The sequence below is a fragment of the Rattus rattus genome, chromosome 8 (assembly GCF_011064425.1).
Source record: "Rattus rattus isolate New Zealand chromosome 8, Rrattus_CSIRO_v1, whole genome shotgun sequence".
Classification (NCBI taxonomy): Eukaryota; Metazoa; Chordata; class Mammalia; order Rodentia; family Muridae; genus Rattus; species Rattus rattus.
Genome location: NC_046161.1, coordinates 97,621,240 through 97,645,253, shown reverse-complemented (window position 1 = coordinate 97,645,253; position 24,014 = coordinate 97,621,240). Strand labels below are relative to the sequence as shown.

The 24,014-nt window shown below is 50.2% G+C and overlaps 1 protein-coding gene across 1 annotated transcript in view; it reads right to left on the bottom strand.

Moving 5' to 3' along the window:
* Poc1a (POC1 centriolar protein A) overlaps positions 1-24,014 on the bottom strand; it is a 67,153-nt gene that overhangs the window by 7,988 nt on the left and 35,151 nt on the right. Inside the window, exon 10 of the mRNA XM_032910831.1 lies at positions 11,207-11,350. Coding sequence (XP_032766722.1) covers positions 11,207-11,350 — 144 coding nt within the window. The remainder of the gene's footprint in view (positions 1-11,206; positions 11,351-24,014) is intronic.

The window sequence follows — 24,014 nt, the reverse complement described above, 5'->3', positions numbered from 1 at the left end:
GGTTTTGACTCTACTCAAATTCTCAACACCTAAAACAGAAGCCACAAACGGAGAGCCTCTCTCTGGTGTGAGGTCTTATGAGCTATAAAACCAAAGTACGGATGCTGAGTGGGCTCTGTCCCAGCTCTGCCCTGTCCCTAGCAAGTGCTAGCCCATCTCTTGGTACATAGCCTTATGTGTGCACACACATGTGCACACAGGAAGCCCTGTTTTGCTGATGGTGGACAGTGCCTGGCCAGTCACATGTCAAGGTGACTAGGAACTAGAGGGGCCAACTTAGCTCCCTGGAGACAGGCTCTTGGTCCAACCCTTCCTGACACCCAGGCTCTTGGTCACAGCCCACATTGAAGGATTTGTTATACAGGGGTTTTTAACTCTGAGGTGCCAACGCTGGCCCTCAGGCAGCCTGTCAGTCAGACATCTAGTGTCTACACCATTAGGGCAGGGTTTTGTATAAATCTTGTTCATAGACAAGTTCCAAGTCTTCCCGTTCCAAGACATGGGTGGCACTTAGAAAGCCCGTGAGGGACAAATGCTGAGTCCTGAATGTTAGGAGTAGGGAGCGCAGTTCCCTAGAGCAAAGGGCAGCTGAGGCTGGCGATGGGCGGCCTTGCTTCTCAACAGCACTTCGTTCACTTTAATCCCTCGACACCGCAAGTGTGGCAGGGAGGAAGGTGGGTGCCAGACCCCACCTGCCCCACCCCAAGCATGGCCTTGGGAGAGCCCCCCACCCTGACTTTAGGAAAGCAGGAAATGGGGAAAGACAAAGTCAGAGCTGGAATGAAGAATCAGTGAGTTAGTTCCTCCTCTTCCCATCAGCCCTGACTGATGACTTACAGCTTTAAGGCCTGGGGGACGAGGGGGGGGCAAGGGGGACAGGGGGGATGGGGGCGGCAGGGAGTGGAGGTCCTCTTTTCCAATGATGACATCTGTAATGTTCAAGTACCCAGGGTCACACACAGTTGGCCCATAAAACACAAGAATCTACAGAAATCCCCCACAATCTCTAACACCTTCCCCCCCAGCCCACAGTCTGCTGCAAGCAATCCTGGCTCCCGGAGCCCATGGGTCCCGGCTCTGTTTCACATTATCTCAGGGGTATAGGATTTCTCTGCCGGTTCTCCCTGCCCCAGTCCCCATCTCTGCTGAATTAGCTCTCTTAGGGAAGTACACGAAATGCTATTTTCTATCATTGGATTAGCCACTGGATTAAGGAATTTTGACTAATTTACCTTTTCATGGCTTCATAGCAATTCCTCTTTCACCTCTCAATAAGCAGAGCCTCCCCTTAAAAGGAGATGCTAGAAAAGGACCCACCTCCAGCGGCTGTAAAGCGAGATGCTCCAGGGACCCCTGGAGCATGGCTCACACCCCAGGAGACCAGAACACAGCCCCGCCACCGTGGACCTGCGTTTAGTGCCTCTCCTTGCCAGCCATGGGAAAGGGACAGGACGCGGGCATGCTTGTCCAGAGGTTCTGCTACACTGAGTCTATACTGAGTCCAACATGGACCTTGGCCACCTTTTGCATCCCACGCCCAGAAGACTGCTCTGCGCTGGGAGGAGAAACATCGCTGCAGCTCCTGCCCAATAGGACAGCTGCAGGGACAGAGAAGGGCATGTGTCACCAGGATGTGTTTTCTTAAGCCTCCTCTGCCACTTGGACCCACCAGGGAAAATCCACTTCCCTGCCCTGAGTTTTCCAACCGCGCCAGCCTTGGCCCGTCCAGGGCGAGACGTAGAACTGTTCTCAATCGCTGTGCTAGGCCAAGCTCAACACTTTTACTTTCCCATCTTGTTGCAGCCCCCCGGGATGAAAAGGGTTTGTGTGCTCAGTACCGGTTAGGTCAGTGAGTGGATGGGAACAGCAAGCTTTTCCTGGCTTTGCTGTAATGGAACTTCGGCAGAGAGAGCACCTGGCAGCCTACAGGGGCAGCTGTGGCTTGGTTAATCGCAAGGCAGCACAGCCTGTCTGCAGCTGTCCGACCTAAAGCTTACACAGGCCCCTTTCGTGTTCTGTGCTTGACCCGTCCTTTAGAGGGCTCCAGATGAACAAGAGCAGGTACTGGAGTCCCCTTACCCATTTCTAAGCACATCCTGCACCAGCCGGAATGAGGGGTCCACGCATGGCATCTCATATGTCCCCACTCCCAACTCCTGCTCACCGTCTTCCAGCCCGCCCACTACTCTAGCTTGGAGCCCCAGAAGTCTCCTATGACCAACCGTGAACATTCCCAGGCTCCAGAGGTAACCGCAGCCATTGCCCGGCCCATTTTAATCTGCAGCTTCTTTGGGGGGTAGGGGGTTACTTTTCACCACAACCGCAGACGGGATGGAAGACGGAAAGCAAGCCATGTCTGCCAGATCCCCAGGGAGCTGCATCCAGCCTTCCATGCAATACCAAGCGCAGGCTCATTTTGGAGTGCAACGAAAAAGCTGTGCTGTGAGTGGAGGCTGCACACTGCCCTGACCGGGTACTTGAGGCAGGAATGTCCTCCCCCACCCTTCCCCATTGTAAAGCCACAGGAGCCTGTGGACTGAATGCCAAAGCCAGCAACAGGGCTGGGGATGAGGGGCCAGATGTTCTTATTCTTCCCTGGAGCGTCTGCAACCAGCTAAAGGCAGGCATCAAGCCTGTCCCCACCACAGATTATACAGTGTCTCCCAAGAAGTAACCTCTTATCAGGAAGACAAGCCTCCCTCTCCAAAGCCCCAAGTGGCAGGGGCTCAGGCCGTTCTGAACTTGACTGTGCTGAAGGGTAGCCCAGAAACGCCCGTCTGGAGAGCATGACAAACTCACTCTGGACTGCCTGTGTGTGCGTGCGTGCTTAGATGTGTGTTAGCAAACACTGATGTGCAAAGGCTGGTCTCAGTGGACACAAACGCGTACCCTCTTGTAAGCAGGGACTGCCAGGCGGCATGCAAGGGAACTCTTGCTCTGCGCCTTCCCCACAAATTGGGTTTGGGATCCCATGAGAGGACTCATAGGGAAAATGGTGTAAGTACTTTTAAAATCCAGTCGTTCCTACAAACAACAGCTGGCCTGCATGACAAAGGAGGACACTGAGAGCTCCAGGAAGTAGTCACCCAGCTTGGCCCACAGCACGGTGGTGTGGGCCAGCACCCCCACCTGTCCCACCAGGGTGGAGGTAGACACTTTACCCCAGTAGCCCATGAAGCAGGGAACTGCTGGGACTTGGCAGGGTGGGGGTGCTTAAAGGTGTCTAAATCCCAAAATCAAACAAAAACCCTTGGCCTTGTTGAACGACATCAGCAGAGTTCAGGGACCTCAACATCTGGCAAACGTGACTGCCAAGGAGCCCCAAATCAGCAGAGCTTCTATCGCCTGGTTCTTCTTGCTTTAATTTCAAGCCTTAGAATAGAGCTTAGCAGTCTCTATGAGCCATAGGGACCCAACTGTGACATCACAGCATGGCTGGGGCTGGCCTGAAGCACTGCGTGCTATTAAAAAAACAGTTGGAGCAAGAATTTGCAAGAATTTCATGGCTTGGTATTTTTAAAAAGCAGCAAGATGTGAAACTTGAGTCAAAAATAACTCTGCTGTCGGCTCCTGAAACAGAACCACTGAGCCCCTGGCTAAGCCTGTGCTGGGCTGCGCACATGAGCCTCCCAGGCTTCCAGGATCTCCACTGTCTACACTCCATGCTCCACCCCACGTCCTGAAGAGAAAACCGGGGCCTCGAAAGCTCAAGAGAGTAGCAAGGCTCCACCCAGCAATTCTTCAGGATTCTGAGTCCACAGTGAAACACAAGGAAGCCAGTGGGCAGCTGAGCTTGATCAACACTCTACCTGCCTGCCAGCTAACCTCTATAGCATCAATATGGGGGCACGAGGGGACAGAACACGCAGGTCAGAGCCTGTGCTGGAGCCCCTCGATGTGTGATGTCACACAAGCAAGTACGGCAGCCCCAGGGTCGGGACTGAGTCCTCCAGGTCTTGTCATGAGGGACAAGCCTAGCACAGCAGCACAGCAGACCTCACAAGGCCTCATGGGAAGACCTGGCTCTACCAGCATTGCTGATGTCTGCTGCCTACCTCAGAAGACACAAAGGCAGAAAGCCGGGTGGTTGCACCCATGTTTCTGAAGGACAATGCACGAAGTGGGACAGTCAGCAGTGCAGAAACAGCAGGGACAGCCACTACAAGGGCTCTAACTGCCGCACCAGGTGCTCCACCCCACAGAAGGCCTTGAGAAGTAAAGCCCAACCACAGTGCTCTAACTCCTGGCTTTTCCCTTTAGGCTTCTAGGGTAGAACCTGCTTTGTTAGCAAAATGACTGAGGCAGGCCAATCGTGAGGGTGACGAGGGTACCATATGTATGCTGTCTATGGAGGGGATGAGGTGATGAGCTCAGAGCAGAGTCCTCCAGGGGAGAGAAAGCACACAGCAGGAAATGCCTTTAATCTTTAAGTTGAGTACCAGGCTGGCCAAGGTTACAGGTTAAAACCCTGCCTCTCCGCCCCTCCTCCCCTCCTTTTTTTCTTTTTTTCAGGGCTAGAAAGAGGCTCAGCCTCTAAGAGACTGGCTGCTCTCCCAGGGGACCTAGGTTTGGATCCCAGCACCCACATGGTAGCTCACAATAATCTATAACTCTAATTCCAGAGGGTCTGACACCTTCTTTTGGCCTCCATGGGCACCAGACACATGGGTTGCATAGACATACAAGCAGACAAAACACCCATACACGTAAAATAAAAATAAATAAATCTTAAGAAAGAAGGAAGGAACGCCCACATTTTCCCCAAGCCAGTTGCTGCTGATGTCTAAGACAAAAGTAATAAACGCTGCTGGCCTCCCAGTTACTTAGGTAACTAGATTCTAAGAAAGACTGTCATGAGATGTGCTCATCTCAGGAGAACGTCGATCTCCTCGGGCCTGGATGCTTTAGCTCAGGATCAGACTCACCTGTAATCTCAACAGCAGCTTCACCCCAGTGCCACTGTCACCTTCTGTGTGCCCCCTGCCCCAGACACTTGCACTTCCCTGGCAGCTCACAGTACTCCTGAATGTCCACTTCTGCTGTTCCCATGCTTCAGGCTCGCAGGGCTGTCCCACGGTGCTACATACAACACTGGACTAACTGCTGGTCTTTACCTCAGCTGCTGCCCCAGTGCAGTTTGCCAGTTAACCAAGGATCCTAGCAGGTTTAGCTATACCCAGCACTCAGGAGGCAGAAGCAGGTGGAGCTCTTGAGTTCAAGGCCAGCCTGGTCTACAGAGGGAATTCCAGGACAGCCTGGGCTACACAGAGAAACCCTGTCGGGGGGGTGTTTGGGGAGGGGGAAAGGAAGGAAGGAAGGAAGGAAGGAAGGAAGGAAGGAAGGAAGGAAACAAACTAAGGCCACAGGAATTGTATCAAAGATCCAAGACACACAGAAACCCACATAAAGCTGTTCCCATGCTTCAGGCTTCAAATCTAGGAAAGTGATGTGCTGAGGCATCTGATAGGCAGGCGGCTTATTCGGTAGGCTTCTCCATACTTGGTGGGTATGAATGAAGCTGAAGAATCCTGCCTGCTCTAAGCATGGATGGCATCCAGCTAGGATCAGATCCTCCATGAGCTCAGCAGAGGAGCAAGTGAAGCCCCAAGGAGCAGTCTCACAGGGATAGTAAGAACAAGCTCTCTTCTACACCAACAGCAAGCACATGCCAGGGTAAGAGTGAGAGAGTGAGTGAGTGAGTGAATGAGTGTGTGTGTGTGTGGGGGGGGGTATGAATATATGGTGTGTATGTGTGTGTTCATGTGCCTTTTGTGCTCTCATTACAGAGCCCCAAGGCTTTATCCTTCAGGAAGGCTAAGTGTGTTCTACAGGGAACGGTTCGGGTGGGCAGTCGTAGAGGTTGAAGTCAGGGTATTGTGAATGCTGGGTAAGCACTACCTATGTTCCCACCATTTTTTATTTAAACTCTCTTAACAGCTAAGCCATCTCTCCAACCTCAAACTTATTCTTTTAATTATTTATTAGTGAAGGAAGGTGCACAAAGTCCACGCATGTGCATAGAGGTCAGGGGATGATCCCCTCAGCTTTATGTGGGTTTCAGGGATCAAAGATTGGCAGGCATGCCCAGCAAGTGCTTTACTGATGAGACATCTTGCTGGTTCTGCAGGAAACTTCCTGATGAAGACATCCCAAATTCCACCCAAACTGTTTAGCAAGGGATGCAGGGATGCTCTGGCCATGGTGGCTAAGATCAGGATTACCTGCTTCCTGCCAAAGCCACAGGCTGGGTGGAGCCAGGTGAGGCCATCCGTGCTGAGGCCTTCTCAGCACCTCTCTCATGGCTTCCATGCATCTGAAGGTTAGCTCCTCTGATGGTGGAGGAGAGCTCAGAAGACCTGTTGGCTCCAGCCAAGTGTCAGGATGTGCACACTCAGGGGCTTTCCATCTAAAACACAGCCAGGAGACTGCCGATGGGGAAGACAGCCAGGAGGAGACGAGCAAACGGACCCACACCTTGCAAGGTCATTTCAAAAGCTCTGTTCCTCTTATAGATGCTCCCTGCCCCCACCCCCCTCTGGGATTAAAGGCATGCACCACTACACTTGCCTTAGAAGTGCACGTTTGAAAATTAATGTGTGCATTTTATAAACATGGGAGTCTCTAAGGTAAAACCAGCTCAACCCCAACCTGGGGCTAGAGAACTGATTTCTGATGCAGCACTCACCACAAGGGCAGCTGGGAAACTGAGGACCTGCAAGGCCTCTTGACCCCTAGGGGCCAACCACCTGGTCAGCTTGGGAGGCTAGAAGCCTCAGTTATGCTGATGTCACCACCCATTGACCTGTGGTGAAGTCTGACTCCAAGGTTTTAGAAAGTTGCCTACCAGGAGCAAGCCTGTGACAGCTTAGCCTCTTGCCAAGTCTCTGTCTTTCTGTCTTTCTGTCTGTCTGTCTCTCACATACCGCCAGCTTCTGCCAGGTTAGGTGGGCTCCAGGTCTGCTGTCTTCAGTGTCCCATCACTCCTGGGCTGCTGTTCTGTAACCCCCACCAGAGGACCCAAGGCCTCCATGCCTTCACTGGCTGGGCTCCTTACGCCTGGCTCTTGGCTCTCACAATGGCCCTAGCTGCCTGCTTCTCCTTAAAGCCTGGTTCTGACATGACATTCAGTTAAGGAGACTTCTCAGGGATGGCAGTGGGTTTCACACAGGGGCAGACAGAATGGGCTCAGTGAATGTGTGTTCATAGGGGAACCATGACTGCTATTGGAAGGGCTGAGAAATGGCTCTCTTGGGCCCTGGGAAAGCCTAGCCTCAGAAGGCAGGAGAAGACTGGAGGAAGGCTTTGTGGTGCTGTCATACACGAGGCTCTGGCCCAGCAAGCCTTGGGTCGTGGGGACAGCAGGACAGCTCCTAACATGACAGAAGCACAGAGCTGGGCCCTGCTTGATGAGTCCCACGGGGGGCATATTTCATATTCCCAGAGACCCGGGGAGCGGGTGCCGGAGTAGCACTGCGTTCCAGACCTACAGGAGGCTTGGGTTTTCCTATGATCACTACTGGAGGCTGCAGTGAAGCCAGACATACTCCCAGCCCCAAGGGGCGGTGGTGGTGGTGCTCAGTTCCCTGAATTTAGGACTTTTCTTTATAGAAGGGCTGCTTGGGGCAGAGTGTCTCCCTGAGCAGGGCTGAGAATTTGTATCTGTCCCTCAGCCTCGTGGTAAACAGACTACAAACGTCCACACAGGCTGTCTTGCCCCACGGAACTGCATGCCCACACACCCAGACTGTTGACTAAGAAGGTAGGTTTTGTTTGTTTTATATTTTTTTGTAGACCAGGCTGGCCTTACACTGTTGATCCTCTAGCCTCAGCAATGCAAGTGCCAAGTGTGAAATGTGATTTCAGCTTTAAGAACTAGGGTGGTGGTGTTGCTATCTTTGATCCCACCACTTGGAAGGCATAGGGAGGCCTCTGTGAGTTCGAAGCCTATCTGATCTGCAGTGTAAGTTCCAGGACAGCTGAGAAGAATCTTGCATATAGAATCTTGCCACCAAAACAAAAACCAACCAAACAAACAAAACAAAACAAGAAAAGAAAGAAAGAAAAAAACACCCCTAGGGTCCTTTGTAATAGGTATTGGAGGACCCGTGACTCATTCAGAAATCATCCCTGGGGTTGGGGATTTAGCTCAGCGGTAGAGAACTTGCCTAGCAAGCGAAAGCCTCTGGGTTCAGTCCCCAGCTCCAAAAAAAAAAAAAAAAAAAAAAAAAAGAAATCACCCCTGCCCACTATCCAGTTCAACAGCATGGCTCTGGAAGGATGTTCTGTGGGGTAGAAGTGTAGACTTCCTTGAAGAGGAGGAAAAGGCAGTAAGTATGCTCACACAGCACAACAGATAAGTCACATGGATATCACTGAAGCAGGAGTTGGTGCTGAGGTGGCCAGAGCACAGAGCACAGAAAACTTGAGGACTAAGCACATAGTAGGAGTAACTGATGAGGGGTAGCACTCAAGGCCAACACTCACAGAATAAACAGGGGCCCTGCTCAACAAACCACTTGAAAAGGAAGGTGGCAGTGGCTGCCTGGGCTGCCACTCAGGAGAGAGCTGGTTCGGTTAGGACGGGGCCTCCAAAGAGCACAGTCCGAGGAACTCAAATGTACCATGTAGAAAACGGGGCTGCACCTCATGGCCTTGTGTGGGGCTTTAAGGAATCCAAGCTTCCTCAAGACACAGTGGGTCCAAGGGCAACACTTTTCACTTTGTGGTACCAAGGAACACACAGGCAGGCGCTGTCAGAGGAGAAGACCGCTATGGAGCTGCGAAGAGACCAGTGTCAGGTAGGACATCCAGACACCCAGCTGCAGGCCACTTCTACTCTGTGAGATGAGCTTCTTACAAAGTTACTATCATACTCCTGACTGTTAACACGAAACAACCTTCCATGTGCACCCCCAAATAAGCAACAGAAAGCGTGTTGGGTGCCATACGCCTGTATTTTTAGCCATCTTCTCAGACTTAATTTCCAATTTTATCCTGTAAAGTCCTAATGACTCCGCCTCCCCGACCTCTCACTTGAAGAGGCTGTGAGGAACCAGAGGCAGTCTCTGCTGGGCTCGAGGTGGGGTTTTCATCTTAAAACCTTGGCACATGGCTCAGTCTCTTCAGAGAAGGCTTTCCTTTTCTCAGGGCTTCTCGGGCTTCCCGGAATGTCTGTACACTGTGCTCTGGAGTCCCACAACCCTGACGCCCAGCCACTCAGCCTCTCCCATAGGTGCTTCCATCCGTGGGCCCAAGGCAAGATGGAGTGGCTTGTCTCCCTTAGCCCAGGGTTTAGAGTCAGGGAAGGGATGGCAGGCTGCTTCAGCTCCATTTCTACTAGCTGGCCTTTACAGTTCTCCTGTAGGACTGAACGAGGGACAGATCCTGCCTCTCCCTGCTTTTACAGCCCTTCCTTGCAGGCTGTCCCACAGCCTCATTAACTACAAGCCAGCATGGGATGTCGGGATCTGTAGGGTCCCTGCCAGGCATCTACAGCCAAGGCACCAGGAAGACAGAGGTCTCTCAACACTGGCTTGCCCAGTGGCCCCCCAGTAGTGCCACATGTCAGCTACCCTGGATTGGCTCTTCCAGACCACAGCAGTTGCTCTTTTGTCAAGGCCTCCCTCAGATGTGATGCTCTGCTGGGCAACCACAGTGCAGCTACCACCTCCTGTTGGGGTTCTTGCTTACTGAAGGTGCCATGCTGTAATTTGCAAGTTACTAATGTAAGCTAAGCTCCAAAGAGTAGGACCCACATTTACCTCACCGAAGAAGACCATCGGTCACATAAACACTTCCTCAGCAGATACCTAGAATCAGGCAAGAGCCAAACACTGCAGAGATTCAAATCTGCTAACCCTTACCGAAAATAGCAAAGGTCAGCGCTCAGACCACCTGTGCATTAGTCAGGACACGGGAGTTTAAAGAACTGAAGGGGTCGTTCCAAGGGCTCCTGGGAAAAAGCATGGATGGTGCGGAGTTCAAGGCCAGGCCCACAGAGAGTCCAACTCACTGCACCCAGCTCCTGGCGGGCGAGAACAGCATGGACAGGATTTCTCTCAAAGCACTGTTGTGACCCTACCATACCACGGTGGGCAAACTCTGGCAGAGACCTGTGTGGTGACTTTGGAATTTAGTGGCTGGGGCTTACATAGCTCCATCAGTCAGAATCCCAGGAAAGGCACTAATATTTCATTAATGTCAGTTGGAAAACAGGGCCATTCTCTTCCCTACCCCCTTTACACTCACAGAAACTATTTATTTATTTTAGAAGACAGAGTCTCAAACTATGTAACCTCCCCCTGGAAAACAGGTCCATCCTCCTCCTCACCCCTTTACACTCACAGAAACACTTTATTTATTTATTTTAAAAGACAGAGTCTCACACTATGTAACCTTGGCCAGTCTGGAACTTATTAAGACTTATAGACCAGACGGGCTTCAAACTCACAGACACCCACTGCCTCTGCTTCTCCAGTGCTAAATTCAAAGGTGTAAGCCACCATTCTGGCTAGCTTTATGTCAACTTGACACAAGCTATCGTGATCTGGGAAGAGGGAACCTTAATTAAGAAAATGCTTTCATAAGATCAAACTGTAAGCAAGCCTCTAGGACATTTTCTTAGTGATTGATGAGGGAAGGCCCAGTCCACTGCGGGTGGAGCCACCCCTAGGCTGGTGGTCCTGGGCTCTATAGGAAAGCAGGCTGAGCAAGCCAGTAAGCAGCACTGTTCCATGGCCTCTGCGTGAGCTCCTGCTTTCAGGTCCCTGCTCTGTTTTAAGTTTCTGTCCTGATTTCCTCTAATGACAGCCTACAATGTGAAAGTGTAAGCCAAATAAGTCCCTTTCCCTCAACACGTTTTGGTTTTTGGTCATGGTATTTCATCACAGCAATAGAAACCGTAACAAGACAGGCACCATGCCTTTGATCCAGTGAAGGACACAGTTCATGAGGAACACAAAGGCACCCTGAGCTTGTCTTTAAAAACCCAGCGGTTGCTGGGGACAGTGATGGCCACACACCTGTGACAGTAGTACCTGTGACAGCAGTACTGAGGCTGGAGTAAGGGGTCTCCAGTTCAAGGTCAGCCTTGGCCATCCAAGGTGACCCTGACTCATTAAAATAAAAGTCAATACCTGCCAACCACCATCAAATGATACAAACACCAAGCAACACCGATGAGGGGTGTAGTCCCAGCAGGCCCTACCTGTGTGAGGACGTCCAGCTGGCCCACGATGTGCTCAAGTGTGCTGGTCAGTGTCTGGGGCATGCTGATGGGCTCCTGGGCGTCACTATGAACTGACTCCAGACTCCTGTCTCTGCCTGGTGGGACGGGCAAATCCATTTCTGGCTAAAAACAGAAAGAGACCAGGCCCTCAGTCTATTTAGTGGTTGAGGCAACAAGGAGAGAGGACCATCTCTAGAGGCTTATCTGAAAAGCCAGGAGAGCTGAGGAAATGGCTTCTACGTCAGCAGGGAACGCAGTGAGATAGGACAAGTACCCCTTCCTCACACCAAGGTCCATGTGCCCATCTTATGGCAGAGACTGAGGAGAAGTGGAGGTGAGCGCTCTGCAATCCATACTACTGGGCACGGGGGCAGGGCACCCCTGAGTGCGCAGAATACTCTCACATCTCAGAGGTCCTCAGGGAGGCCGATCCGGCTCGCAACTCTTCCTTCTCAGGCACCAACCAGGATGCGTCTTGGAGGAGCCAGAGACAAGACTGCAAAGCCCTCAAGTCCCTCTTCCCCCAGACGGCTTGATTTCAATCCTGCCCTCCCAACGGCCGTGCAGCTGTGGCCCAGAAATGAGAGGGGATGTTCCAACCCCTGCCCTGCCCCAGATCCCCTGAAAAACCAAGATCTTTGTGTGACTCTTGTGCCCAGATGGCTGGCAGGAGCCTGAATCCACAGGACAGCCACAGCTGGCTTGTCTCCAACAGGACTCCAGGAATGGGAGGCACTTGGATTTTTATGACTCGAGGGGTGACTAAGCCCCCAAGTCATAAAAGTTGAGCCCCTCTCTATACTCAAAGGAAGGCTTCTCCTGCCTCGGGAAGCAGCCTGCATGTATGGAGCAGGATTCCCTGAGCATGGGTGCCTGGAGGCCACAGCAGATGCCACAGTCCCAATCCTGCAGCCCCACTGTGTAAAACTGACGGCCCGTGCTCTGGGTCAGTTCCCAAGCTTTGATGACCTACACGTGTCTAGTGGACATTCCAGATGTACCATGTCACCCGCAGGGCTCTGCCAGTCCAATCCAGCTCCTTCCACACCCTCTTGCTTGTGCCCTGGCACTCTCACGGCATTTCTCTCTTCATGGATACTTTGCTTCACCCTCTCCCTCTGCTAAAAGTGCCCTGCCCTCCTCATCAGGGGCTCCGCTGCTCCTGCATACCTAGGCCTCCTTCCTGCCCCATTCCTCTAGCCACTTCATCTTGAAAACAAGGGCTAGCACACAGGCAGACGAATTGGTGCTCCCTGTTCATGGGCCTCCTGCGTGGGCTGTGCTCATTACCCCTTTCCACACAAATCTAGGACATCACGAGGGTCAAAGCTTGTGGTCCACCCATGTACCACAGAGCTAAGCCTACTGTACCGAGAAGCCAGCCACCTCCCAGAGCCACAGGCAGTGGAGTATACTGGGGACAATTGGGACTCACCTAGCTCAGCCCTGACAGTTCTAGGATGCCTGGAGACCCACAGCCAGCTGGCTGTTCACACCTCCCCCAAGGGTCTTCCCTGAGACTAATCCACTAACCAGCTGTGGAGGATGGTCTGGCCTGGCAATGCTCACCGTGATTACATCACAGTCTTTGGAAGGAATGGACGCAGGTGAGGGTTCAGGTGACAAGGGAATGCACAGCAAGTCAGCTGTGGAATCTACCTGAATATTTTTCTTTATTAGGAAAGAGTTCTGATCTTATAAACCACAAACTTTCAAGGACATATTGATATGAACTTGAAAAATGCCAGCTCTGGTGGCCAAAGAACTTGAGTGTATGAGACATGAGCCAGAGGGACATTCTTGAGAATGAAATTGGTGTCATGAGCTCATGTCCACTGTTGACGTGCCTACTGTGTGATGACCACATGTCCACTGTTGACATGTCTACTGTGTGACGTGGCCATTTCCTAAGCTCTTGGCTATCAGAACCAGGGCTCTTCCATCGTGGAATCAATCAGATCTCAGTGCCTACCCAGAAGTCCATTGCATAAGGAAACACTTCAGAAGCCTGCCAGCCTTGCCAAGACAGCTCGGACCCAGCACATTGATCTCCAGGCTCAGGTAGTTCTGCCTCAGGTGAGGAATGAGAAGCTGGAGAGGCCTTGGCTCCATCACTCTAGCTAGTGCCTCTACCTTCTCATCTGTAAAATAGGGTCAGTGAGTTTAGACGGGCGCACCTGAAGTCACCCTCAAGCCTTGTGCCCCTGCTCACTCCTTTCAGACAGACATACTCTTCCCCAGGGCAGGAGAACTGTGGATCCACTAGGACAGACTTCTGAGAAAAGGTTACAGGCTTCCTGTCCCGAGGGCAGGCATCTTCCTGGGGACCGCCAGACTGGTGCTCCCTGCCGCCTGGGAAGGAGGGAATGGAAATTCTGAGTGTTTCTGCAGAGCAGCCCGAAGGCTGCCAGTGCTGAACTGAGCTTCTGGAAACCAGGGATGATGAGGTGGGGGTGGGGAGTGAGCGCCAACTTTAGCAGTCTCCTTCTGAGCCAAAGCTGAGCAGATCCAAGGGAGCAGCAAAGACTGGAGCCGTGGTGCTCCAAGCTGGAGACGTGGCTTCAGGGGAGATATGTGTTCCCATGGATACCAGGGATATGGGCTGTCTTCCCGTCACAACAGAGGAAACTGAGGAAAGAAATGCAAATCCTGGCACTCTGAGGCTAAGACAAGAGGGCTGTGAATTCCAGGGTAGCCTGGGCTACATATGGAGACATATGGGGTGGCAGAATGAGGACAAGTACTTACTGAGTTCAATCCCAAACCCATGGCAGAAGGAAAGAACTGACTAACAGACATTGTCCTCTACCCTCCAAGCACATACTACACTACACACACATGTATACTTAATTTAAACACACACAGACACACAGACACACAGACACACAGAGTTTTTTGAGATAGGGTTTCCTGTGTAGCCCTGGTTGTACTAGAACTCATTCTATAGACCAGGCTGGCTTTGAACTCATAGAGATCCGCCTGCTTCCTGAGTGGTAGAATTAATTAGAAAAGGAAAAAGATAATAAGAAAAATATAATAAGAAAACAACTTAAAAGAATGTGAGGTTTCTGGAAGCTGTGCATGGTCCCTGTTACCCCAATACTCGGGAAACTGAGGCAGGAGGATCACAAATGTGAGGCCAGTCTAGGCTTCAAAGTGAACTTAAGGCCATGGTCTAGGCCATCCCGCCTCAAAAGATCAAAGGGGGCATCACAGCACTGAGGCTGGCCAGTACTGTTTACCTGCCATCTACTGCAAGCCCTGATTTAACATCACCTCACTAAATCCTTGAGGGTCCTTCACAGTAGAGGTTGTTTTATTATTTTTCAGACAGAGAACACTCAGTCTAAGTGTTCTCTCAGGAAAGATCACCCTGGCACGCTACATACTTGCTCAAAATCATTTGGCTGGGATCTAACCTCAAAGCACAAACTCCTGGGTATCAGGCAGTCCGTGACAGGTGACATGTCTGTTATACTGGCTGCAACTGGACTTCTTTGTGCACTTTCTCCTTAGTATCTTTGTGAGGCCACCAGCTCCTCTGAGCCTAACAGTTTCTACATCACTGCCTTCCCCTGTCTATCCTGGAATGCCTGCCCAGGCAAGAACAGAAGCCCTCCACAAATACTTGATGCCCTGAAGGGCTCAACCCACAGAAACAGTGAAATTCCTGTGACAAAACCTCGTCAGCATCTGCACTGCAGCAAAGGGCTGTGGGCCACGGGCCCTGCCCCCACAGCCTGCAGTCACCCACCTGCACTGCAGTGTCCAAGAGCTGCAGCATTCCCTGTGAAGCCGCATGAGTAGCACAAAGGCAGTCATAGGAAAGCTAAGTGCCCAGGTAGCTGTGGAGTAGTGGAGATGCAGGTGCCTCAACAGCGTGGGAGAGCAAAGGTCACAGCAGCTTAGCAAGAAGCATCCTAGGGGCCACAGTGGTTCTTGGATGTGATACTTACTCTTGGAGTCATCAGGGCACACACCTTTGGTCCTGACTGTCAGTGTTTTCAAAAGTTTAACAGAGGAGGAGTGACCCACCCTGAATGTGGGCAGCAACATCCCACAGGCTGTGGTCCCAGGCTGAGTGAAAGGAGCACTGAGCGGAGCAACAGCATCCGCCCACCTCCATTTCCTGACCTGCAGCCCAGGCTCACGCTCTGCCACCATGCCTTCCCAGCATGACCCACTGCCAGCCACCATGCCTTCCCAGCATGACCCACTGCCAGCCACCATGCCTTCCCAGCATGACCCACTGCCAGCCACCATGCCTTCCCAGCATGACCCACTGTATCCCCTCTCAAACTGGGAGCTGAAATAGACCCTGCTTCCTTACCTTCTTCTGTTAGGTACTTCCCTACAGCAGGAGAAGAGAAACTAATAATCCAGTGCATCATAAGTAAACCCCCACCAGCATCAGTACACATGTACAGTTCCATACTATGCCATTTACATCAAATATTATTTTAATTCCAAAACCACAAAAAAGATGTGGAAACTCCCCTTGGGACCTGTCGGGGTCTCTTCTGAGGCCACCGTGATTCTAGGCTCTCACAGCATGTTTAAAGGGTGTCTGCCTGGGCTCTTTTCTTCTGTCAGCTCCCTGTCATATGCCACCAAGGGCTCCGCCCTTCATACACAGCAGGGATGCATTAAAATAGCTCTCAGTCATCCGGGCACACGAGAAAGCAACCCATGAAATTTCATTAAACCAAACCTGAACAGGCTGTGGGTCTTCACTGTCAGAGAAATCACTGTGGTCAACTTCCTGGCTGGTCTAGGTTGGCTGACTGTACAACGGGCCTAGGATACTGGGAGCTGGGGGAAAGCAGCAATCCTACCCTAAGAAGAGAAAAGAGGATAACCTAAAAGACCAAGCGCTTTTCTCTTCCAGAGAATCTGGGTTCTGTTCTTAGCACCACGCAGTGTGGCTTACGACCACTCTGAACTCCAGTTCCAGGGGATTTGATAGCCTTTTCTGATCTCCTCAGACACAAGACATGTAGGTAACACGTCATACACATAAATTTTTCAAAGAAAGAAAGAACTGTCCTGTGAGCCTCCGAAAGGGCTAAGGTTAGGGATACAGCTCAGTGTGCTTACCTAGCATGCACAAGGCCCTTGGTTTGACCCCTGTACCACGTAAGACTAGCATGGTGGCCCATGGCAGTCATAGTTACTTAAAGGCTTATATAGTATAATACCCACTATCTGGTCAGCCATACACTGTAAGAAAAACAGAAACAGGGCTGGAGAGAGAGGGCTCGGCTGTTAAGAGCACTGGTTCCTCTTCCAGAGGTCCTGAGTTTAATTCCCAGCAACTACATGGTGGCTCACAACCATCTGTAATGAGATCCGATGCCTTCTTCTGGTGTGTCTGAAGAAAGAGACAGTGTACTTACATACATTAAACAAACAAACAAACTTTTCTTTAAAGAAAGAAAACAAAAGCATATATGCATAGAAAATATGCATATGAAAGTTCACAGCAACTTTGTTGCTGTTGCTGTTGGTGGTGACAACCAAATAACAGAGAATAATCCAATGTTTACCCTCAGGTAGATAAACAGACTGTGATGCATCCACTCCATTGAATCCTCAGCAGTAAAAGGTATGAACTACTTATACATGTAACAACATGGGTCAACCTCAAAATAATTAGGCTGGAAGAAACCAGATCAAATGAGTAAGTAATTGTATGATTCCACTTACATAAATTCTAAGAGGTGCAAACTAACTTAGACAGCAAAGTCAGTAAGTGGAGCTGTGGAGAAGGCTTAGTGGGCAAAAGGGCCTAGCAGGCAAACACCAGGACTGGAGTTCGTATTCACAGTCCCATAAACCTGAGCAGGTGCTCCACCAGTGGGTAATCCCAGTGCTCTGGAGGTTGGGGACACAACTCCAAGAGCAAGATGGCTAGTTGAATCAGCAAACTCTGGGTTCAGTGGATAATTGAATGTCAACCTCCACAAGCATGTGCACACACAACTGCATACACGTGTACCCGCACATGTTTACATGTCACTCACGCATATATGCAAAACCAACCAAACAAAAAAACCCCTAAAACCAACCAAAAACCCCACCTCACAACAGCTGTGCACGCAGACTCATGCCTATAACCTCAGTACAGACAGGCAGACAGGTCTCTTAAGAGTTTGAGGCCTGCCTGCTTGCATAGCAGGTCCCAGGTCAGCAAAGCCTACATAGCAAGCCCCTGTCTCAAAAACAAACAAACAAAATCCTACAATAAGAAGGTCAATTGGTCGGTCCTCAGCTCCGGGGGCGGAGGGGTGTGTATCAATTAGTGTTGTTTGTATATACAAAGAGGCACAAGAAAACTTTTTGAAACAAATGAAATATTCTGTATCTTGATCATGTGTTGGTGTGTGGTATTATCTAACTGGATCTGTTTGACAGAACTCAGAACTGCTTATTTCTTCACGGTGATTATTACTATTGTAATTACAAAACTTGATCAACTCCCTCTAAAGCTGGTACTGCGTCTCCAATGCCCCTCGGAGCCAGTGGTCTGTCAGTACTACTCTACACTCAAGGCGAAGAGCACCGCCTCCCCACAGAGCAGCGCCAAGACGCTAAGCTGCAGGCTGATGACTGGGTGAGAGAGGCCCAGGAGGCTTGCCATCGGTGTGTGAACTATTTTCTACATGGCTAGAGCAGAGCATCTCATTTCAGTGTAGTCTCCTCAGTGGAAGAGAGGAAGAAGCACACTCCTATGGGCAGGGTTTCCCAAGCAGCCCTTAGCTACACAGGGATTCATGCAGAATCAAGCAAGGACCGCACACTGTGGGCAAGGAGCCAGAAGCATCTGCCATTTGACCGGATGATGCTGAGCTAACAGAACAGAGCTGCAGGTGGGTGGATGGGAGATGATTAATGTTTGCCCAGAGTACACATTTCTTCTTTTCTTTTAATTGTTCACCCTGGACCCTGTCCTCTGCCTGGCCTGCTCCTATAAAAACTCTGTAATGGACAGGTATCTAAGAACTGACCCATGGCTTCATATGGGGCCAGAATGGAGAGGCTGAGGTGACCCAGGGCTGGGTTTTCACTAATTTCTTCCTTGCACAGCCTACCTGGTCACTGCCTACTTAACACATTAAAGCATTTCAGAGTTTCCAAAGGACGCGCGCGTGTACGTGTACACACACACACACACACACACACACACACACACACACACACATATTAAATCTCTTTAGCTCTTTTTCTTTCACTGCAGTCTACTCACTTAGCAAGGAGAGCTCAGAGGTCTCTGTCCCGACCTCAGACCATTAGCTGCTCTCTCTCAGAAGTTACAGTTGCCTTCAGGTTTGCTAAACCGGGCCCTGGGGAGGGAATTAAAAGGTAGAACTCACTTGGACTCAGCCTCACACCCGATTCTCATATGGGAGAGGCAGGGCTAGCTTCTTAAATCACACACATTTGCAAACTAGATATACTATACGCTTATTTGTCTTGTAATTTAGGGTTCCGGCCTGGAATCCAATAGGGGAGCAAACTTCTGGTTCTAAACATAGCCTGAAGCCACAAGGAATTTTGGTTTCTTAAAAGCATCTAATTGTTTGGCAGTCTGGCCGATGTTTGCCCAAGTGTGAGCCTAGGGTTTCCTTACAGCTGCTGGCTTTCTCGACTTATGAACATGCCTGTTCCCCACACCAGGCTCTGAAGAGGGCAGGGCGCTGGGTCATGCTTAAGTTGAGGGACAGTCAAGTACAAGGTCTGAGGCCAAAACAGCAGCCTCACAGCTGAAAGGGATACTCTGCAACCAAAGACCCCAGCCAGGTCCCAACCAGCTACACCTTGACTCTACAAGGTTCTCACTGCTTGGAAACTGAGTATGTCTTTAAAATAGAGGGCAAAGGATCCACAGGCCTGATCAACACACTGATGAGTTTTTCCTGCCATGCAGATCAGTGCAATCTAGGCTTTGGGACTAAAGGCAACATGGTGTTCCTTTTTATGTCATGATTCCGTCAGAAAGGCAGGGAATGCCAGTGACTCCATTCCATCTGGGCTATGGAGCAAATGAACAGACGAAGCACAGAGCCCACTCTGCCTGGCCCACTCTGCTTGCCTCCAGCCTGAGACAGCCACTCCTGGGCCCACAACGAGGCTGGCTCTGCAAAAGTTTCCGAGTATTTTCCACATCGAGTGAAGGGGTGTCTTCAAAAGAGGAGAGAGCATGCCCTGGCAGGCAGGGTTCACCTCTGCTCTCAGGGGAAGTGAGGTGTGGGGGAACAAGATGAACCGAGAAAGCCAAGCCACCTTAAGACAGCGACTGCCCATGCCTATCATATAACCACAGCGCTCCCCGGAGGTCCTCGACCTTCATTCCTGGGACGGCAAACAACACAGCCTTCTGGTTGGTGTTCAGGGCATCACTGCATCACTGCCATAGCACAGTCAGAGACCCACACCGGTGGCAGCATGGTAAGGTGGGGTCAGGAACACACACAGGGAGAGGGCAGGCAGTGAGGTCTAGGTCCTTTAACCTTGTGTACAAGAGCCTCAGAGGAGGCAGGGCCATCCCAGTGAAGCCCACTTTCCTCATATAGTCTGCTAGGACTTATGTGAGACGCGCCTCTGAGGCACCCTCATGGTCTAAAGACCTGAGCTGAATCCCTGGAACAGACCTGTGAATGGAGAGAACAGACTCTTGCAAGTTCACCTCTGACCGCCACATTCAAGTATGGCAGACCATACACACATATAAATAAATGTTTGCCAGGCATGATGGACTGGCTCCTCTTTGATTCCAGTACATGTGAAGCATAGGCAAGTAGATCTCTGAATTCAAGGTCAGTTTGGTCTTCAGGCCAGTCGTGACTACTTAAAGAGACCATCTCAAAAACTAAACAGAAAAACCCAAACAAAAAAGTCTTCAAAATGAGCTAATATTTAAGGAAGACAGAACAAAGGTGAGTGGTCAGAGCACAGGAATCTTCTTTCTTTGGGAAAGACTGTTCCCTTGGGACACACAGGGGTCCCAGTTAGGACAGCTTGTATTCAGGCCAGCCCTACAAACAGAATGTAAGGTCCACCACAGCTACATGGAGTCTCCATACAGCAAGGGCCTGAGGGCTGGGAGGAAGGAGATGAAGAATTCTAATAAAGCCCTAGTGTTGGCTGTAGTTGGTTTTTAATAAAAGATTAAATTGCTTTGAACTAATTTTAGACTTATAGAAAAGTTGCAAAATATAGTACAGAGAATTTCCATTACTCCCTGCCCCCCATGTTAGCATCTTACATAACCACAGCAGTCAGGAGATCAGGAGACCGACATTGGGAATACCACTAACCAAAGTTATGTGAGTTCTACCAGTTTCTGCAGCTGATATCCCCCAATCTCTAGTCTAGACAGAATATTATAATACTATAGGATTTCGTGTGTGTGTGTGTGTGTATAGTGTGTGGTATGTATGTGTATATTATATATATATATATATAAAATGCATGTGTGTGGTGTGCATTGTATATATATATGTATATGTATATATATATATGCATGTGTGTGGTGTGCATTGTATATATATATGTGTGTGTGTGTGTATATATATATATATATATATATAATGTGTGTGGTATATGTGTGTGTGTGTGGTGTGTTTTGCATGTGTGTATATATAATGTGTGTGGTGTGTTTTGCATGTGTGTATATATAATATGTGTGGTGTGTGTGCTTGTGTTTCTACATGAGTGCTGGGGTTCGACACTCAGGTCCTCAGGGTTGTGTGCTAGGCTGTGCCAGCCACTGGTTCCCTGGCCTTTCACCACACTTTACTATTTGTTCAGCCTCCTGCACTCTGTGTCAGTTCCCCGGACCTTTCAAGACCAATTCTTTCCAACAGTATTGGTCAGTTATTTTCTCAATTCTTGTGTGCCTGATATTTCCTGGGACTGGATTCAGGTTATGCCTTTTGACACTGCAGGGTCTGTGTAGCCAGTACTTGATGCTGATGGCTCTGTGGGCACTGTCCCCTCTCCAAGTTTCTCCACTGCAAAGCTGCTATTTCTCCCTCCATAGTTATTTGGGGGAACTGGATTTTTAAAAGGGAGCATGCTGCTGTCTTTACAAACCCCATGTGTCAGCCCAGCTTGCTGATGGCTGCAGCTGCCCTACAGATGAGAGGCATCTAACGAAGATGAGCGGCAGGGACGTCGCTGGAAGACTCGGAAGCTTTGGTGACAAAGAGGAACAGTAGCAGTTTATTTATAGATCCACTCGAAGACAGATCATTGTAACTACTGGAGTTGAATTTTAAAACTCTGGGAACAAAGGCTAGACTATTTTAAACTTTCTTCACACTTAGTTCAATGGAGAGTGTCAGAGCCACCGACCATGCCCCAGGCACCACTCCCAAGTTCAGTTAATTCATATTTTGCACAGCATAAAAGTATGTGAACTGAGCCTGCCGAGAGACACCCAGGCCTGACTCTAGCCAATCAGCAGAGCAGCTGGTCTCGGATTAGCTAGAGCCCTTTGCCAATGCCCGGTCTTCCCAGGGAGGCTGTGTCCCAGGGGGTCTTATGGCCTCTCTTTCCTGGAAAATGAAGCTGCATGAACTACAGTTACATCATCCCTCCTCCCCTCCCCCTGCAGGCTCCAAAGAAGGCCAGCAATCCTACCCAGTGCCCAGACCAGGTCACCTAGCAGTAGCTTGCCTATGTAGCCATCATAGCTCCAGGAGAAGTTGGGTCTTCCTAAGGACAGCGGGTCCAGGAGTCCCCTTGTTCCTGGCCTGACTCTGAACAATGGATGGTGAAAGGAGTGTGCAGACAGCAGGATATGCATGGGCATGCGAGTCTTCATATCCTTACTTGAGTGAAGAGACGCCCTCCCCGCCCCCAGCCCCACACCCCAGACTTGAACTTGTGATCCTCCTGCCTTTGCCCCCAAAGGCTAGGACTGCAGGCATAAATCACCACACTTGTTTTTATTTGGTGCTTGGAATCAAACACAGTAATCTGCCAACTGAGTCCCATCCCCAGCCCCACGAAATGGCATTCTTGATACAATGTAGAAAAATGTGAACATGTTCTAAGTACTTGTTATGAAGACATTATTAATTGTGTTGATGTGACAATAGCCTCACGGTTATATAGTCAAGGAAGATCCTTAGAGTAAAATATTGTATCTGGAATTAAAAAAATGCGCTGAGGGCTTCTAAAAAGTGTGGAGAAGATGTAAGGTTGGCAAGTAGAGAACCCTGGGGAAGGGGTTGGGATGCTACCTGCTCCACTCAAGTGCTAATCTGAATTATTCTGTCACACAAGGGTTTTTGTTTTGATAACAAGTGCTGTGGGCTGACGCCATGCTGGGAAACTCCAGCAGGAAGCAGAGCTGCAGGGCCACCACCCCTTTAGGGTCTGTAAGCCTGGGGGGCAGGTGGCTTTGTCCAAGTCCAAAGAATGTCTGCACAAGGTGATGGCTCTTCCTAGAGAAAGCCCCTGACGGCAGTAGCAGTGTTCACTGAGCCCACAGCAGTGTCCAGACCTTCAGGGAAACTAACTGTAAGATAATCTCCATGGAAACCATCTATTCTGATTTTTTCCCTTTGCCATGGTAACCAATAAGAACATAAACATAAGTATTATCCAACACCCTTACACCACATGGTCAACACTACTAGCCAATCTGGAAATATAAAATGCAAAGAGGGGTTTTCCATTTCAGATGAGAAGTAATTCTGTAGCTCGTCCAGACGTGTAGCTTCTGCCTCCCTTTGTGGCCTGAGGGCTGCTGTACCACCCCAGCCATCAGCTGCCAGAGGAGCAAACACAGTCAGAAAGAGGCTGTCTTCATTAGTCTGGAGCCATGAAAACCAAACCTAAAACCAAACCAACCAAACCAAACCAAAAACCAAACCAAACAAACAACAACAAACGCCCTAAGGAAAGGGCCAAAGCCAGCCAGGTACTACGCTCACACACTCAAGCTCGCTCCTCAGGGATCCCGGGCGCGTGTCCTCCACACCCTGACTCCTTGGCATCCTTTTCCAGCACACGATGGCCGCTGTGGGGAGAACGAAGCTCAGTCCTAGGCTGGGAATAACTGATGTGGGAAGGGAGCCTACTCTGGGAAGGGGCTGCTCTGGGCAGGTGAGATGGCTCAGTGAGTCAAGGTGCTTGCTACCAAATTTGATGACCTGAGTTCAAGACCCACATGGTGGAAAGAGAGAACTCCTGGAAGTTGTCTTTGGACGTCCACTCTTGCATTGCAACTCACTCTCTCTATCCCCCTTTCTCTCTCCTCCCTCCCTCCTCCCTCCCCCTCCTCCCTCCCCTCCCTCCCTCCCTCCTACCTATCTAAAAAATAAAAAGGGCCAGACTCGATGGCCTTTAATCCTAGTACACAGAAGACAGGCAAACTGATTTCTGAGTTCAAGGCCAGCCTGGTCTACATAGTGATTTTCAGGACAGCCAAGCTACGCAGAGAGATCCTGTTTTGTTTTGTTTCATTTTAAAAAAAAAGAAAAGAAAAGAAAAAAGGAATGAAGGAAAGGAAAGAACAAGAAAAGAGAAAGAATGTCCAGCCTCTGAACACCTGGGAAGACTGCGTGAAGCGACCATCTGGGAGAGCCAATGGCAGAGAGCAGCTCTGCCGGGAACAGGTGTCAGCGCCCCAGAGAAGCAGAGCGGGGCTCAAGCATCTGGGCTTGTTCTACACGTGGCTTGCTTCTCCCACTTTCAGCTTCCTGGATTTAAAAAATAGAATTGAGCCAAAAAAGAGACAAGGCCGAGCCTCAGACGCCTGGAGCCTGAAGCCCGT